The sequence below is a fragment of the Cervus elaphus genome, chromosome 4 (assembly GCF_910594005.1).
Source record: "Cervus elaphus chromosome 4, mCerEla1.1, whole genome shotgun sequence".
Taxonomy (NCBI): Eukaryota; Metazoa; Chordata; class Mammalia; order Artiodactyla; family Cervidae; genus Cervus; species Cervus elaphus.
Window position 1 is genome coordinate 39,618,806 of NC_057818.1, and position 16,801 is coordinate 39,635,606.

Here is a 16,801-nt window from a genome sequence, read left to right on the forward strand (position 1 = left end):
GGGAAACCTGAAAGATTAAATATACTTCCAAATAGAAAAGACTGGGTTGGTTTTGTTTTGTTTTGGCTGCACCATGCAGTGTGCATCTTAGTTCCTTGACCAGGGATCCGTTCTGTGCCCCTGCATTGGGAGCATGGAGGCTTAACCACTGAATTACCAAGGAAGTCCCTAGAAGAGTTAGTTTTTATTTCCATGTGACCCTTTCTTTTTAAAACTTATTTTTAACTACAGGATAATTATTTTACAATATTGTGTTGGTTTCTACCTTATATCAACGTGTATCAACCATATGTATACATGTGTCCCCTCTGTTTTGAACATCCCTCCCACCTTCCATCCCATCCCACCCCTCTATGTTGTCACAGAGCCCCTGTTTGAGTTCCCTGAGTCCTACAACAAATTCCCACTGGCTATCTCTTTTACATATGGTAGTGTATATGTTGGAGAAGGCAATGGCACCCCACTCCAGTACTCTTGCCTGGAAATCCCATGGACAGAGGAGCCTGGTAGGCTGCAGTCCATGGAGTCACAAAGAGTCAGACATGACTGAGTGACTTCACTTTCACTTTTCAGTTTTATGCATTGGAGAAGGAAATGGCAACCCACTCCAGTGTTCTTGCCTGGAGAATCCCAGGGATGGGGTCGCACAGAGTCGGACACGACTGAAGTGACTTAGCAGTAGCAGCAGCAGTGTGTATGTTTCCATGCTGCTCTCTCCATTTGTCCCACCCTCTCCTCCCCCTCCTCCCCGTGTCCACAAGTCTGCTCTCTATTCCTGCCCTGTGAATAGGTTCATCTGTACCACCTTTCTAGATTCCATATACATGTGTTAATGTATGATGTTTGTTTTCCTCTTTCTGACTTACTTCACTCTGTATAATAGGCTCTAGGTTCATCCACCTCATTAGCACTGATTCAAATTCATTCCTTTTTATGGCTGAGTAATATTCCACTGTGGTAACTTCCCTGGTAGCTCAGCTGGTAGAGAATGCGCCAGCAATGCCAGAGATCCCCGTTCAATTCCTGGGTAGGGAAGATCCCCTGGAGAAGGAAATGGCAACCCACACCAGTATTCTTGCCTGGGAAAATTCTATGGACAGAGGAGCCTGATGGGCTGCAGTCCATGAGGTCCCAAAGAGCCAGACACGATTGAGCGACTAAGCACAGTGGTCCATTGTGTATAGGCACCGCCTGCTTTATCCATCCGTCTGTCGGCGAACATCTCGGTGGTTTCCGTGTCCTTGCTGTGTAAATAGTGCTGTGATGAATATTGGGGTACATGTGTCTTTTTAAGTTCTGGTTTTCTCAGGGTATATGTCCACAGGTGAGATTATTGGGTCATTTGGTAGTTTTATTCTAGTTTTTTTAAGGAATCTCCAGACTGTCTTCCATAGTGGCTGTATCAGTTTACATTTCCACCAGCAGTGCAAGAGGGTTCCCTTTTCTTCATAGCCTCTCCAGTGTTTGTTTGCGGATTTTTTGGTGATGGCCGTTCTGACCGGTGTGAGGTGGTATCTCGTTGTAGTTTTGATTTACATTTCTTTAATAATGAGCGATGTTGAGCATCTTCTCTTGTGTTTATTAGCCAATTGTATGTCATCTTTGGATAAATGTCTGTTTAGGTCTTTTGCCCACTTTTTGATGGGGTTTGTTTTTCTGGTATTGAGTTGCATGAGCTGCTGGAATATTTTTGAAATCAATCCTTTATCAGTTGTTTCATTTGATATTATTTTCTCCCATTTGGAGGGTTATCTTTTCACCTTGTTTAGTTTCCTTTGCTGTGCAAGAGCTTTTAAGTTTAATTAGGTCCAACTTGTTCATTTTTGGGTGTTTTTTTTTTTTTTTTTTTGCATTACTCTAGGTGGTGGGCTGCCATCTATGGGGTCGCACAGAGTCGGACACGACTGACGTGACTTAGCAGCAGCAGCAGCAGGAGGTGTGAGCCTCACTTTTAATCATGGCATGAGACTTTAGCTTATTCTTATAAGTCTTATTTCCAGCTTCATTTATCCTTGGATCTGTCATTGTATAACCTGGTTATCCATTTTCTCTACTGTATAAAGAGGTGAAAATAAATTCTATCTATTTGCAGAACAGCTTGTGAAAGTATCAATAGTAGCTGTTATGGAGAGTCTGATTCGTAGAGTTTGTAATATTATCAAAAGTCAACTCTTGTTAAAACAATGGCTCAAACTACTAAAGTGCAGTAATTTTATATAAATAATTTTGAGAAAACTCTTTGTTTTCAATAGATCATAGATGAGATAACAGGGAACTTTAGCAAAGCAGTTCTTGGTTTGCGAACTCACAACAAACTGCAGAAAGCTTGCGAGATCCTCGAGGGACTGGCTGCCTTTATCCCAGGATTTTCCGAGTCAGCTCAGGTAAGCAGAGGGCGACTTGGCAGGGGGAGGTATGAAGAGGAAATGAAAAAGAGAAAAAGAATAATAAAATAGAAAATAGATCATCTGGAGATTGTGCCCTGTGCAGAATTTAACATTATAAAAGTATTTTGTGGAGATTCAAATATTAGCAGGTATTTGAAATACCTTCAAACTGGAAGATTATAAATAATCTGTGGTGACATTCTCAGATATGCGGTGTTTATTTTCTTTTGTCTATTTATCAGGTTACTGCCTTTCTGATACATCTGTTAGGAGAAATAATGGGAGACAAAAATAGGTCCACTTCTTGAGGTAGACAGAGACGGACATCCTTGAAGCAGGCATCAAAAACCCTGTGATATTTGTATTTATGACAGCCATCGTTGCCAGTGTTACTTCCCCTTAACTAGTCATGCCTCTTTTCTGCTTCTTACACGTTAGTAAATTAAGGTAGTAGGATTAGTGAGAATTTTAAATTCCTTTTTTCCATTTCTTATATTTTCAAATATTCTGCTATAAGCACATAGGTGCAATCTGGATTGGTTTATTTAGACTTTTTAATTACATAAATAGTATGTGCTTATTATGCAAAAATCAGAACAAAAACATTAAGAAATAGAAACCTTCACCATCTTGGTCCTTCTTGCCAATCTCATTCTCTAGATGTTACTCTCTGTAATTTGTTATGCGTAACCCTCCAGACTTTTGTCTATACATACACAGCTTCGCTATTTTGTGTTAACAAAAATGGGGTTAAATTATTAATATACACATTTTTCTGCTTCTTAATTTTTTTACTTAATACTCTGCCATGGATATCTTGTCATAGCAGCTTATAGACATGAACTCACTATTCTTGATGCTTATTTGAATATTTTTCATTTGTTTACCCTTGTAAACAGCATATCCATGAACATCCATGTACCTACATCTTTGAGTGCTTATGCAAACATCCCTCTGGGATAGAGAGCGAGAAACAGAATTGATGAACTCTTAAATTTTTAATCAATGACAAAATCGCCCTCCTAAAAGGCACCATTTTACATTCTCACCAGCCACGTCCTCACACTCTCACTTTTACCAATTTCAAAGGCTTAGAAAAGAAAGAAAAGCATTTTATTTATCACTAAAGAGGTCAGACATCATTTTATATATTTATTGGCCATTTTCTTTTGTCCTCTGAATTGCTTCTGTATATCTTTCACTCATTTTTCCCCTTTGGATTTTTTGGTTATTTACTTATTTGTTAAGAATAAGAGAGCTTTAATATTGACATTAACTTTTGTTATATATGTTGCTGATATTTTAGCAACATGTCTTTTTAATTTTGTTGCATTTTTTATTTTGTAGAGGTCTTTAATACATGTAACTTTGAAAATAACATTTCAAAACAAAAATTCTTATAACTGCAGTGGATATTCACTAAATATCTGTCAGCCAGCTTCATCTTATTAGTTGACATTTTTTTTTTTTTTTACTTGCAAACAACCCACAGAAAGGAAAATTGGTGTTTTCTGTTTCATTTAGAAATTCTCCTTGATCTCCCTTTTAAGTCTATCTTCAGTGCTTTGGAGGCCCTAAATATAAAGTGATAGTCTCCTTGGTATTTCTGCCAGCATTGCTCTTTTCCTCGGCATTTCCTTTTCTTTTCTTTTTTTTTTAAGCTTCTGTTAATTAGATATTTGATCTTATCATGGTGAAAAGGGTTGTATTGGTTCCTTAGAATAACCAGAAACACACATCCTCCTGTAGGTAATGCGTAACAATATATGTTCCTTCCCTGCCAAGTTGTAATATTGCTTCTTAAAAAATGCATTGGAAGTGTGTGAAGAACACAGAACTCCTTATAAGGAGAAGCCAGATTTAAAGCGGTCATAAGCAGTGCAGAGATGTGTATGTGTCTTCTGAAATTCCAGGGCAGGGTCATCAATACCCTTGCAGACCTGAATGAGCAGCTACTGCAGAGCCCATTTCTGAACAGCAGTAACTCCGGATCCAGAACGCCTGTGACCATCTGTCTCTTCCACTCCCTTAACAACCTAATGAAAGCTGGTGAAACAAGTCAGCGAAGACATGGTCATAGCGTTGAGCAGGTGGGTACAGTGTGTGCCAGTGGCCAACTCCGTTTAGAGACATTTTCATCTTGACAGATCGGGCGTCAACATGGCCTTTCCCTAGACCTCTAGAAAGCTGAGCTAAACAGGCACCACTCAGGAGACTGCTCCATCAAGCCTGCTCCCAGGTCTTCTCTCCACCCCACCACTGAGCCAAGAATACCTAGTGCTGAAATCTAGTGAGTTCACTAATGGGTTTGGCATATAATAAACATTCCACAAAATAAATTATTTTTACCATTCACATAGAAAGATGTTCAGCATCACTCATCACTAGGGAACAGCACTTCAAACCACCGTGAGATCCCATTTCACATCCAGACAGACAGACAGACAATAACAAGTGTTGGCAAGGAGGCAGAGAAACTAGAACACTTATATGTTGTTGGATTGTAAAATGATGATGCAGCCACCTTGGAAAATGGTTTGACAGTTCCTCAAAATGATAAAAAGAGAATTACCATGAGGTTTAGTAGGTCCACTCCTTGGTATGTATCCTCATAGGTCCACACAAAAACTTGTACACTCATGTTCATAGCATTGTTCAAATAGCCAGGTAGCCCAAAAAATGGAAACAGTGCAGGTGTCCATGGTCTGATGAATGGATAAGTAAAATGTGGTATGTCCTTATTGATGGAATATTACCTAGCAACAGCAACAACAAAAATGAAGTACTGATACAAGCTACAACATGGATGGACCTTGAAAACACTATGCTAAGTAAAAGCAGACAAACATAGAAGACAGATCATAGTTCCATTTATGTGAAATGTCCTGAAGAGGCAAGTCTATTGACACAGAATGTAGTTTAGTAGTTACCTCTTGCTAAGGTAAGTACTTGAGGGTAGGAGGAAAAAGGGGCTACAGAGGATGAGATAGTTCATTGGCATCACTGACTCAATGGACATGATTTTGAGCAAACCCTGGGAGATAGTGAAGGACAGGGAAGCCTGGCGTGTTGTAGCCCATGGGGTCGCAGAGAATCAGACGTGACTTAGCGACTGAAGAACAAAGGTAACTACTAGTAGTAGTGGGGGCGGGGGATAGGAGAATGGACAGTGCTGCTGCTGGGTTCTGGGTTTATTTTAGGGAAGATGAAAATGTTCTAAAATTAGATCATAGTTATAATAGCACAGCCCTGTGAATATACTAACAAAACACTGAATTATATACTCCAAATGGGTGAATTATATGCGTAATTTCATTGCAAAGAAAAACTTTTTAGAAAACATTCATCATAAGCAGGTCTCCGGCAGCTTATATTGTGGGGCAAAGAAATAGTTCCCTGGGTGGCCCTCTTAGTTGATGCAAAGGATGATGCGTCCTTAGCTAGATGGCAAGTGCTCTCCATGGGTCCTTCCAGTGATTGTCACCTTTCATTTCATCACTGTCAAGATCTTTGTCCCCTTTTCCTCCCTCTCAAACCTCTGTCTCACTAACACAGTACACTGAGGTTACTCAAGTCACTTGGTGTTGATGTTTCTCTCTAAGCACAGATAGAAAATACGCTGAAAATGTCCTTGCTGAGCCTTGGGAGGATCCAGGAGGCGTTTCTGCAGCAGAATCGGTGTGCTGAGCCTGAAGTGACTCTGACCTCTTCCACTGCTGTCCTGATGCTGAGCAGGTAACAAGAGGGAGGGACGGGGGAGTGTTTCATTTTAGGCTTTGGATCTTTAGGGAACACACAGCAATTGATTTCCATTCAACTTCTTTTTCTTTAGGCAAAACATATCAACGTTGCCTCTGAGCTCTTACACCCTCGGTGATCCAGCCCCTGTGAGGTTAGGCTTTCCATCGGCGTCCGCCCTGGAGGAGCTCTTGAAAAAACACCCAGGAGTTGATGTCCAAGTGAGTATGAAATTGACTCCAATCAGAATGAACATGGAATGTGATGGCTATAGGCATTTGGGTGAAACTGTAGGCTGAGCAGACAGAATGAGAGAAAGTCATGTGTGCTAATTTCTGTTTCACGCTGGCAGGAATGGAGGCCTCTTAAACATGACCCCTGCTAGAGGTTGGGAGCATTAAACAGACTTCTGGGTTTCACTAAGCTTTTGGGTTATGATTTGAACTGATCTGAACTCTTCAGTTTTTATACAAAACTGGAAATCTCTAATCACCGATTCAATGTACCAACCTAGTCATGTCAGCATATTTAATTTCTTTCAGCAATCACCTAACAAACAGAAGTAAGATTGTAGCCTTATCCTGGAGAGCAGAATTCTTACTTCCTAGTAAAATGAATCCTCCAAGTACAGAGGTGAAACAAAAATAGTAATTCCAGGGGTCTCAAGCAAATGACTCATCTTTCATTAGCTGATTCTTCCTTGTAGAATGTTATGATGAGAAATACTTCATTTCAAATGCTAGCAAGGGGAAATCCTGACATTTACTTTGATATCTGATCCCTTATTACCTATAAGAGTGTTATTTATAAATATGTGAGCAGTTGAAGAAACTGAAATGTTCTTGTCTCTAGGTAACAGGACTAGCTTTCAATCCCTTCAGAGATTTTGACAAGAAGCAGATTGTTGGAAGCGTCGGAAGTGTGTTACTAAGCTCTAACCATAAATTGCTCCAAGTCCATGACTTAATGGAGGATATTGAGGTATGACTTGATTATTAGGGAATAAAAAAGAAGGAAATTGGAATTCCTGGAGAATAGGATGGAAATTTACAGCAACTGAAGGAAATCATTTTAGATTTATGGGCATGCCGTTGTTTTGTTATTCACATCATTACTTAGGAACTTCTACAAAGAGATCTCCCTCACACTTAGGGGAAAGTGTTTTAGGTCTAAGACTATATACTTAATTTTAATCCCTGGCACTGTGTTACCTGCTGGCATTCACAGAGGAAGACCTAGCAGGTTCTATTCCATTATCACGAAGGAGGAGTCTGAAAAGCAGCCATGGATGAACCCTCAAACTTGGAGATTAATGAACGCTGTCTTATTCTAGATCATGCTCTGGAGAAATGCGAGCATGGAAACCCACCCCACCAGCCTCAACGTGAGCACAGACCATTTTACTATCACGGTGAACATCACCTCCCTGGAGAAGTCCCTGATAGTGTGCGTAGAGCCTGAAGGCCCCCTGTCACTGACGCTCTACCTCGGGTTCCAGCACCAGCCCAACCACACCCACTTCCACCTGAACTTCTCCCTGCCGAAGGAGAAGGTGTCGCAGAAAGGTAAGCCCCAACCAGATGTCAGAAACTTTAGAACGCATGTTCTTTTTTTTTTTTAACTTTTTATTTTGAGATAACAAAATGCAACTGAGATCATTCACTTGCAGTTATAAAAAGTAAAACCCAGAGATCTTATGTGCCTCCTGCCCACTTTCCCCTAATGATTACATCTTACATAACTCCAGTTCAGTGTCACAGCCAGGAAGTGACACTGACCCAGTGCGTTGATCTTGCTCGGATTTCACCAGTTTTACCAGCACTCTTGTAATCACTTTTCAGGTGACTCTTCCTGTTAAACAGGGCTGCTGAGCCAGCACCTCTCACTGCTGGGTGGCCAGCTACAAATTGTGTCTGCATCACCGGCAGGCTCTTTCCTGATTCCGAGCATGTACTCTGTCCTCCTTGCTGATCTTGGCAATAATATCATGTCCTCTGAAACTGGAAGGGATCTTGGAGATCCTTCGGTCCAGATTTCATGTTTGAAAGATGAGAAAGCTAGGTTGACTGGGTGACCTGCCTTAGCCCTTAGCAGCCACCTGGTGACAGAGCCGGGCCTAAACCAGCCTCCAGTGTGCAGACCGGGAACTGGAGCTGCCCCGGGCCTGCCCCCGTGTCGCCCTTGGGTTTCTCTTGTCACTTCGGTCTTCTAGCTACTCATTTTGATGTGTGATTATTTCATTTTTCGAAAACTCATTCTAATTCCTTAGACTGAAATCTTCATTGATCAAAAGCATATGATTTGATTTTTTTTTTAATGGAGCAGAAGTCATCCAGAACCCCAGATCATATCACCAGTCATTTTCTTTAAAACCATCTCTGACGCTAGGCTTCTCATTTCCCCACTTGTAAAATAATAACAGTAATAGACCGTTCTGAAGAAAGGTTCTGATGGTATTTTTCTGTCCCCTTTGAAAGGCAGCTAAGCACTCTCGTTTGTCCTCAGATGAGGAATACACATGGGTGCTGACGCCAGAGAAGCTGCGGTACGGGGTCGGCACCTACTACATAACAGCCGTGCTGGATAGAAGCAAGGAGGGCGCCCGGCAGACGCCCAGCCTGTTCTCAGCGGTCACGGCCGTCACTCAGTGTTACTTCTGGGACAGCCTCAGCAGCACGTGGAGGAGCGGTGGCTGCCAGGTCAGAGGCTGCCCACTTCCTTTTTTAAAAATCGTTTTCACTGAAATATGATTACTTTACAATATCATGTTGGTTTCTGCTGTACAACAAAATGAATCAACCACACACACCCCCTCCTGCCCACCTCCCTAGGTCCTCACGGAGCACGAAGCCTGAGCTGCCTGCGCTTCCCAGCGGGTTCCCAGAGCTCTCTGTTTCACACGTGGAAGTGTATATGTATTACATCACTTCAGTCATGTCCAGCTCTTTGCGACCCAGTGGACTATAGCCCGCCAGGCTCCTTAGGCAAGAATACTGGAGTGGGTTGCCATGCCCTCCTCCAGGGTATCTTCCCTGGAAGCATATATATGTCAGTCCTAATCTCCAAATTTGTCCCCTTTGCCCCCTGTGCCCACATGTCCATTTTCTGCATCCGCATCTCTAGTTCTGCCCTGGAAATAAGTTCATCCAGTACCATTTTTCTAGATTCCACATATATGCGTTAATATGTGATATTTGTTTTTTTCTTTCTGATTTACTTCACTCTGTATGATAGACTCTAGGTCCATCCACGTCTCTACAAATGAACCAATTTTGTTCCTTTTTATGGCTGAGTAATATCCATTGTATATATGTACCATGTCGTCTTTTCCATTCATCTATCTTTGGACATTTAGGCTGTTTCCATGCCCTGACTATTGTAAATAGTGCTGCAATAAACACTGGTGTACGTGTGTCCTTTTGAATTATGGTTTTCTCAGGGTATATGCCCGGTAGTGAGATTGCCAGGTCATATGGTAGTTCTAGTTTTAGTTTTTTAAGGAACCTCCATACTGCTCTCCACAGTGGCTTTATCAGCTTACATTGCCACCAGAAGTGTATGAGGGGTCCCCTTCCTCCACATCCTCTCCAGCATTTATTGTTTGTATATTATTTGATGATGGCCATTCTGACCGAAGTGAGGCCACACCTTATTGCAGCTTTGATTTGCATTTCTCTAATAATTAGTGGGGCTTTCCTGGTGGCTCAGATGGTAAAGAATCTGCCTGCCAGTGCAGGAGACACAGGTTCAGATCCCTGGGTCGGGAAGATCCCCTGGAGAAAGAAGTGGCAACCCACTCCAGTATTTGCCTGGAAAATCCCATGTGCAGAGGAGCCTGGCAGGCTACAGTCCATAGGGTCACAAAAGAGTCAGACACAATTTAGAGACTAAACAACAATTAGTGATTTGAGCGTCTTTTCATGTGTCTCTTGGCCATCTGAATGTCTTTGGAGAAATGTCTGTTTAGGTAGAAGCTGCCCAATTCTGCCTCTCTCCCATTTCAGCTGGCAATAAACTCAGTGCCCCTGTTACCTTGTTTGGGATGGCCCAGAAAGAAAAAGCATCGGAAGGGAGATAAATCAACCTAGATCAAAGGGGGAGGTGTGTGGTGGTGGGCTGGGAGAGCATGTCCCTTCTGAGCAAGCTTGTGCTTTAGATTTTTTTTTTCTTTCTTTCTTTTTTTTTTTTTGTTGTTTCACTGGGTCTTCATTGCTGCACGTGGGCAGCAAGAGAGGGCTGCTCTTCATTGCAGGGTACAGACTTCTCATTGTAGTGGCTTCTCTCATTGGGAATTACAGGCTCTAGGTGCATGGGCTTCAGTAGTTGCAGCACATAGGTTCAGTATTTGTGGCACACGGGCTTAGTTGCTCTGTAGCATGTGAGATCTTCCTGGACCAGGGATTGAACCTGTGTCCCCTGTGTTGCAGACAGATTGTTATCCACTCTACTACCAGGGAAGTCCCGCGCTTTAGATTTGTCATTTCTTGCCCAAACATTAGTCCATGGTAAATCTGACAAGGTACATAAAATAAGGCAAGTGATACATGGAAGCTGATCAGTTCTACAAGTATTAAATATGCGGTGAGTAAATGAGACTGACTTTCTTTCGCATAAAAGAGCTTTTATTGCTTCCCTGTCTTTTGGCTAAGATCAAGTGTAGTATCAGTTATCAGTTTAATAGCTGATACGCCCTCATCATGCGAAATGCCAGGCTGTATGAAGTACAAGTTGGAATCAGGATTGCCTGGATAAATATCAGTAACCTCAGATACGCAGATGACACCACCCTTATGGCAGAAAGCAAAGAAGAACTAAACAGCCTCTTGATGAAGATGAAAGAGGAGAGTGAAAATTTGGCTTAAAAGTTGACTTTCAAAGAACTAAGATCACGGCATCCAGTCCCATCACTTCATGGCAAATAGATGGGGAAATGATGGGAACAGAGACTTTGTTTTGGGGGGCTCCAAAATCACTGCAGATGGAGACTGCAGCCATGAAATTAAAAGATACTTGCTCCTTGGAAGAAAAGCTATGACCAACCTAGACAGCATATTAAAAACCAGAGACATTACTTTGCCATCAAAGGTCCGTCTAGTCAAACCTATGGTTTTTCCAGCAGTCACGTGTGGATGTGAGAGTTGGGCTATAAAGAATGATGAGTGCCAAAGAATTTATGCTTTTGAACTGTGGTGTTGGAGAAGACTCTTGAGAGTCATTTGGACTGCAAGGAGATCCAACCAGTCCATCCTAAAGGAACTCAGTCCTAAATATTCATTAGAAGGAATGATGCTAAAGCTGAAGCTCCAGTACTTTGGCCACCTGATACGAAGAACTGACTCATTGGAAAAGACCTCATTTCTTCCCTCTTATCAAAGGGTAACCACTGTCTGGAATTTGGTATATGCAGTGACAGATTTTTTTCTTGGGCTCTAAAATCATTGTGGACAATGACTGCAGCCTTGAAATTAAAAGACGCTTGCTTCTTGGAAGGAAAGCTATGACAAACCTAGACAGCATATTAAAAAACAGAAACATCACTTTGCCGGCAAAGGTCCGTGTAGTCAAAGCTGTGGTTTTTCCAGTGGTCATGTATGGATTTGAGAGCTGGACCATGAGAAAGGCTGAGCACTGAAGAACTGTGGCTTTTGGATTGTGGTGCTGGAGGAGACTCTTGAGAGTCTGTCATGGAGATCAAACCAGTCAATCCTAAAGGAAATCAACCCTGAATATTCACTGGAAGAATTGATTCTGAAGCTGAACCTTCAATACTTTGGCTACCTGATGAGAAGAGCCAATTCATTGGAAAAGACTCTGATGCTGGGTAGATTGAAAGCAAAAGGAGAATAGAGCAGCAGAAGATGAGATGATTAGACAGCATCACTGACTGAATGGACATGAATTTGAGCAAACTCTGGGAGATAGTGAGGGACAGGGAAGCATGGCGTGCTGCAGTCCATGGGGTCGCAAAGAATCGGACATGACTTAGCAGCTGAACAACAACAAATTCATTCTTTCAGCAAGTATGTATTGAGCATCTTCTACATACGAAGCCCACATATAGGAACTAGCAATGGATAGGACAGTACCTAGTGAGGAAGATTGGTAAACATGAATTCGTGAGTGATGGTTTGCATGCTCTAGGTCTTTGTGTAAATGGTATCATACTGTTATATCCTTTTAAACTTGCTTTCTTCACTCAGCACTGATATATCCAGCTTCAGTCCATTCATCTTATCTGCTGTATAGTGGTCCATCTGTTTGCCCCTACTTCCTTATTTACTTGTTTGTATGTTCTGCTGTTACCAGACACAGAGGTTGTTCTGATTTCTCCTAGTTGTAACCAGTGCTGACAGAGACATCCTTTTTCACGTTTCCTTGTGCACATGTGCCGAGTCCTCAGGATATGCATTCAGAACTGGAGTCTCAGGATTCAAGGAGTTTGTACTTTAGTTTTACTAAATGCTGCCAAGCTGCTGCGCCCATCAGTTGTCCCAGTTCACATTAACACCAGTGGAGAATGAGCCATCAGGCCTTCTTTTCCAAATCTGTGTGTCTGTGTTGATGTGTTACGCGTGTCCCTTCCTTAGCATGCCAGCCAGTCAGAGTCACCGTCTTGACTGTCGTTCCAGGTCGGGCCACAGAGCACCCTGGTAAGGACACAGTGTCTCTGTAACCACCTGACCTACTTCGGCAGCGATTTCTTCATCGTGCCCCGGACGGTGAACGTGGAAGACGTGGCTGAGCTGTTCCTTCGAGTGACCAGCAACCCAGTCGGGGTGTCCCTGCTGGCCAGCCTTGTCGGAATCTATATGCTCATATTCGTGTGGGCTTGGAGAAAGGACCAGGCAGATGCGCAGAAGGTGATGAGACTTTGATTCTGAAAGCTTTGCCACAATGTCTTGAGTATGTTGAACAAGATGAAGGAAAAAAGAGACACCTTTATCAAAAAGAGGCAGGTAGTAAAAATTCCAGTGGGACTTCTCTTAACATTTCTCTTCATGTCTACTGTCTCAAGGCCCAGGGACTTACCTCTTTTTCTCCATTTTTTTTTTTTTTCTTTTAGCCAGGGTTGAATCCTCATATGATTCATTTAGGTCAGGAATAAGCCAAAAGAAAACCCACAGAGAACTTAACTATAATCAAATGCACATTTATTTCATTTAACACATTGGATGTGAAAGTTATGTGTGTTAAAAAAGTTATAATTTAACTGCAATATGTAAGAAACCTGTATGGAATCTTTTTTTAAACAAAAAATCCTTTGACAGCTTCCTTCTAATTTCTGTTCTATATCTTTCTCATCCTTGCTTTCCTACATGTAGAAGTTCTAGAACATGCGAAATGTCCATTTTATTCCTGTGGGTATGGAATTACCAATTTTAGTAAATAAAAAATATGAGGCACCCAGTTAACTTTGAATTTCAAATAGTGAATGCATATTTAGCATAAATATGACACCAAATTATTCATCATTTATCTGGAATTCACATTTAGCCAGGTGTGTTAGCTGATAACCCTTTCTGGGTGGGTGGAAGGTGGAGAGATTTAGAGGCCCAAGACCCGATCAGTTGATTCTATGACTGTTTCATTTTCCTGACGTAAACCCTGGACTTTGAACCCATATCCTCCCCCACTTTTATCAGTTAAGCTAGGTCTGCTTATCTGTTTTATCTTCTCCCCCATCTCACCCTTGCTTTCCTCGGAGTCACCAAAGCTGCCGCAGCGTATCCTCCTGCTTCTCGCTGGGCTGTAAGGAGTGAAGATCTGCTGGTTTTCTTGGTTCTGCTTTTTCCTGCAGGTGAAGGTCACCGTCCTGGCTGATAATGACCCCAGCTCTCAATTCCACTACCTTATCGAGGTCTCCACAGGCTACCGAAGAAGGGCCGCTACGACAGCCAACGTGAGTGAAGTAAAGGTTCTCCTCTGACTGCCATGCGAGGTGCGCTCCGATGCCCTTGGTGACATCCTGGCACCCAGTCATCCTTCACACAGATCCCAGACAGTGGTCTTCCTGGTTCTCAACTGTCCATCTGGGCCTTCTCTGATGACCCAATGGTTAAGAACCCATGCTTCCACTGAGGGGACGTGGATTCTATCCCTGTTCGGGGAACAAAGATCCCCAATGCCATGAGGCGCAGCCAAAAACCTTTTAAAAACTGTTACATTTGACGAGCCCTCTATGCTTGTCTAAGACCCCAGGACTTCGTCTAAGTACAGTTTTCTCTGTCTTCATCTTTCCCCTTAGAGATAAATCAAGACTCGTGTTATAACTTGCCATATCTTATCTTTTCTTTGTCCTGATTTAGGTAGTTATCACCCTTTATGGATCAGAGGGACGGAGCGAGCCCCACCACCTTTGTGACTCACAGAAGGCAGTCTTTGAACGCGGGGGACTGGATGTCTTCCTCCTTGGCACTCCATCCTCTCTGGGGGAATTACACAGCCTGCGGCTCTGGCATGACAATTCTGGCGTCAGCCCTTCTTGGTAAGTACCCGAATCAGGCTGGCATGCGGCTTCTCTGTAGCCAAAGACCTGCATGGCATCACAATAAATAACTATAATGTTTTGGATCAAATAGTAACAAATGACTGTTTGATTTTAATTTATTTTTCTTTCTTTTCTTAAAAATATTTTCTTGACTGCACCATGCAGCATGTGGGATCTTAGTTCCCTGATCAGGGATCAAACCCATGCCCTTTGCTTGGGACGTGCAGTGTCTTAACCACTGGACCACCAGGGAATTCCCTGTTAGATTTTAATTTCAGAGCTGTCTACAAAGAAGAAAACCTGGAAAGGAATATTGAAAGTTAACAATAAGATATTTTATGAGTGGTAGAATGATAGATTCTTTTTAAAACATCTTTTAAATTATTTATTTATTTTGTCTGTGCTGGATCTTTGTTGCAATGAGCGGGGGCTACTCTCCAGTGGCGGTGTGCAGGCTTCTCATTGCAGTGGCTTCTCTTTTTGTGGCTCATGGGCTTTAGAGTGCGGACTTAGTAGTCATGGCGCACGGGCTTAGCTGCCCCGCAGCATGTGGGATCTTTCCAGACCAGGGATCGAACCCATGGTCCTGTGCATTGGCAGGGAGATTCTCAACGACTGGACCACCAACGGAGTCCCAGATTTTTTTCCATTAAACATTGTCACTATTGTGAACAGAAAATAACAACAGTGAAACATTGCCCCAGAGTACCATAAGTTAAAAGTATCTCTAAATACGAAAAGCATCTTTAAAGAGTAAATTTAATAAATGACTCTATAGAGAATATACTTTGGGTCAAAATGAAGAGCTTAAGGAGAGGGGAAGGAGTGGAATTACAGTTGGGATGTCTCTCAAGAGTTAGAGAAACGGTCAGTGATGAGTGTGTGCGCCTGCCCTGTGCTGGGTCCAGATGTTCCCGCATCTTCCTTCAGCAGCACTCTGAGAATTACGAGAGGTGAGTGGAGAAAGTAGATGATAAAAATTAAGGATGAAGATCATTGGTTTGTTGGGATTTAGAAAAAGGAAGGCAGTGAAGTCAAAGGTCTCAGTGTGTGTTAGTCGCTCAGTCGTGTCCGACTCTGCGAGCCCATGGACTGTAGCCCGCCAGGCTCCTCTGTCCTTGGGATTCTCCCAGCAGGAATACTGGAGTGGGTTGCCTTTCCCTTCTCCAGGGGATCTTCCTGACCCAGGGATCAAATCCAGGTCTTCCACATTGTGGAAAGATTCTTTACCACTGAGCCACCAGGGAAGCCCTAAAGATCTCAGACCCAGGTTTGAGAACTGACCCAGAAACAAGCCAGTTGCTGAATATTTCGCACCTGAAAGGAGTATGCATCCAGCCTAAAATTGTTAGCAAAAAAGTCCTTCCCAGGAATTCCTTGGCAGTCCTGTGGTCAGGACTCCACACTTTCACTGCCAAGGGTCTAGGTTCAATTCCTGGTTGGGGAACTAAGATCACACAAGCTGCATGGCAGGGCCAAAAAGAAGTTTTTAAAAAAGTCCTTCTCTGCTAGACTAGAGACACCAACCACAAGACCAGGACAGCCCAATGATTTTCCTGCTGCTTCCATCCTGTTCAGGTATCTCCAGAACAGTTTGTTACACTATTGTTCCACTTTCTTTTATAAAGGTAAAGAGCATATAATAAGCACTTGAAAGATACTCAGCATCATTAGTTACCAGGAAATGCAAATTAAAACCACAGCGATAGCACTAGACACCCACCAAAATGACTAAAACTAAAAAGTTTGACAAAACCAGGATGGGGTGAGGGTGGGGAGCAGTTAAGAGCTCTCACACACAGCTGGTGGGATGTAAAACAGTACAGCCTTGGTGAAGAACAATTTGGCAGTTTCTTAAAGGTTGAACATACATTTACCCTATGACCCAGAAATTCCACTCCTAGTTATTTACTCAAGATAAGTGAAAGCGTATGTCCATTCCAAGTCTTACACAAATACTTCCATAGCAGCTTTATGAAAATAGCCTCAAACTGGAAACAACACAGATGTCCATCAGGTGAATGAATAAGCAAATGTTAGTATGTTCATTTGGTGGAAATACTATTCCTGACAAATAAGAACAATCTACTGATACAGCAACATGGATGAATCTCAGAAAGCATTATGTTGAGCAAAAGAAGCCAGACACACAAGAATATGTGAAATCCCGAAAAAAGCAAATTAACCT

At 42.4% G+C, this 16,801-nt stretch overlaps 1 protein-coding gene and 1 pseudogene across 1 annotated transcript in view; both read left to right on the top strand.

Annotated features, from left to right (window-relative positions):
- Positions 1-16,801, top strand: part of PKD1L3 (polycystin 1 like 3, transient receptor potential channel interacting) — an 80,869-nt gene that overhangs the window by 17,022 nt on the left and 47,046 nt on the right. Inside the window, exons 6-15 of the mRNA XM_043900578.1 lie at positions 2,253-2,384; positions 4,301-4,477; positions 5,995-6,122; positions 6,220-6,346; positions 6,978-7,106; positions 7,459-7,690; positions 8,631-8,824; positions 12,755-12,985; positions 13,924-14,025; positions 14,432-14,610. Coding sequence (XP_043756513.1) covers positions 2,253-2,384; positions 4,301-4,477; positions 5,995-6,122; positions 6,220-6,346; positions 6,978-7,106; positions 7,459-7,690; positions 8,631-8,824; positions 12,755-12,985; positions 13,924-14,025; positions 14,432-14,610 — 1,631 coding nt within the window. The remainder of the gene's footprint in view (positions 1-2,252; positions 2,385-4,300; positions 4,478-5,994; positions 6,123-6,219; positions 6,347-6,977; positions 7,107-7,458; positions 7,691-8,630; positions 8,825-12,754; positions 12,986-13,923; positions 14,026-14,431; positions 14,611-16,801) is intronic.
- LOC122693009 lies at positions 10,750-10,892 on the top strand (annotated as a pseudogene).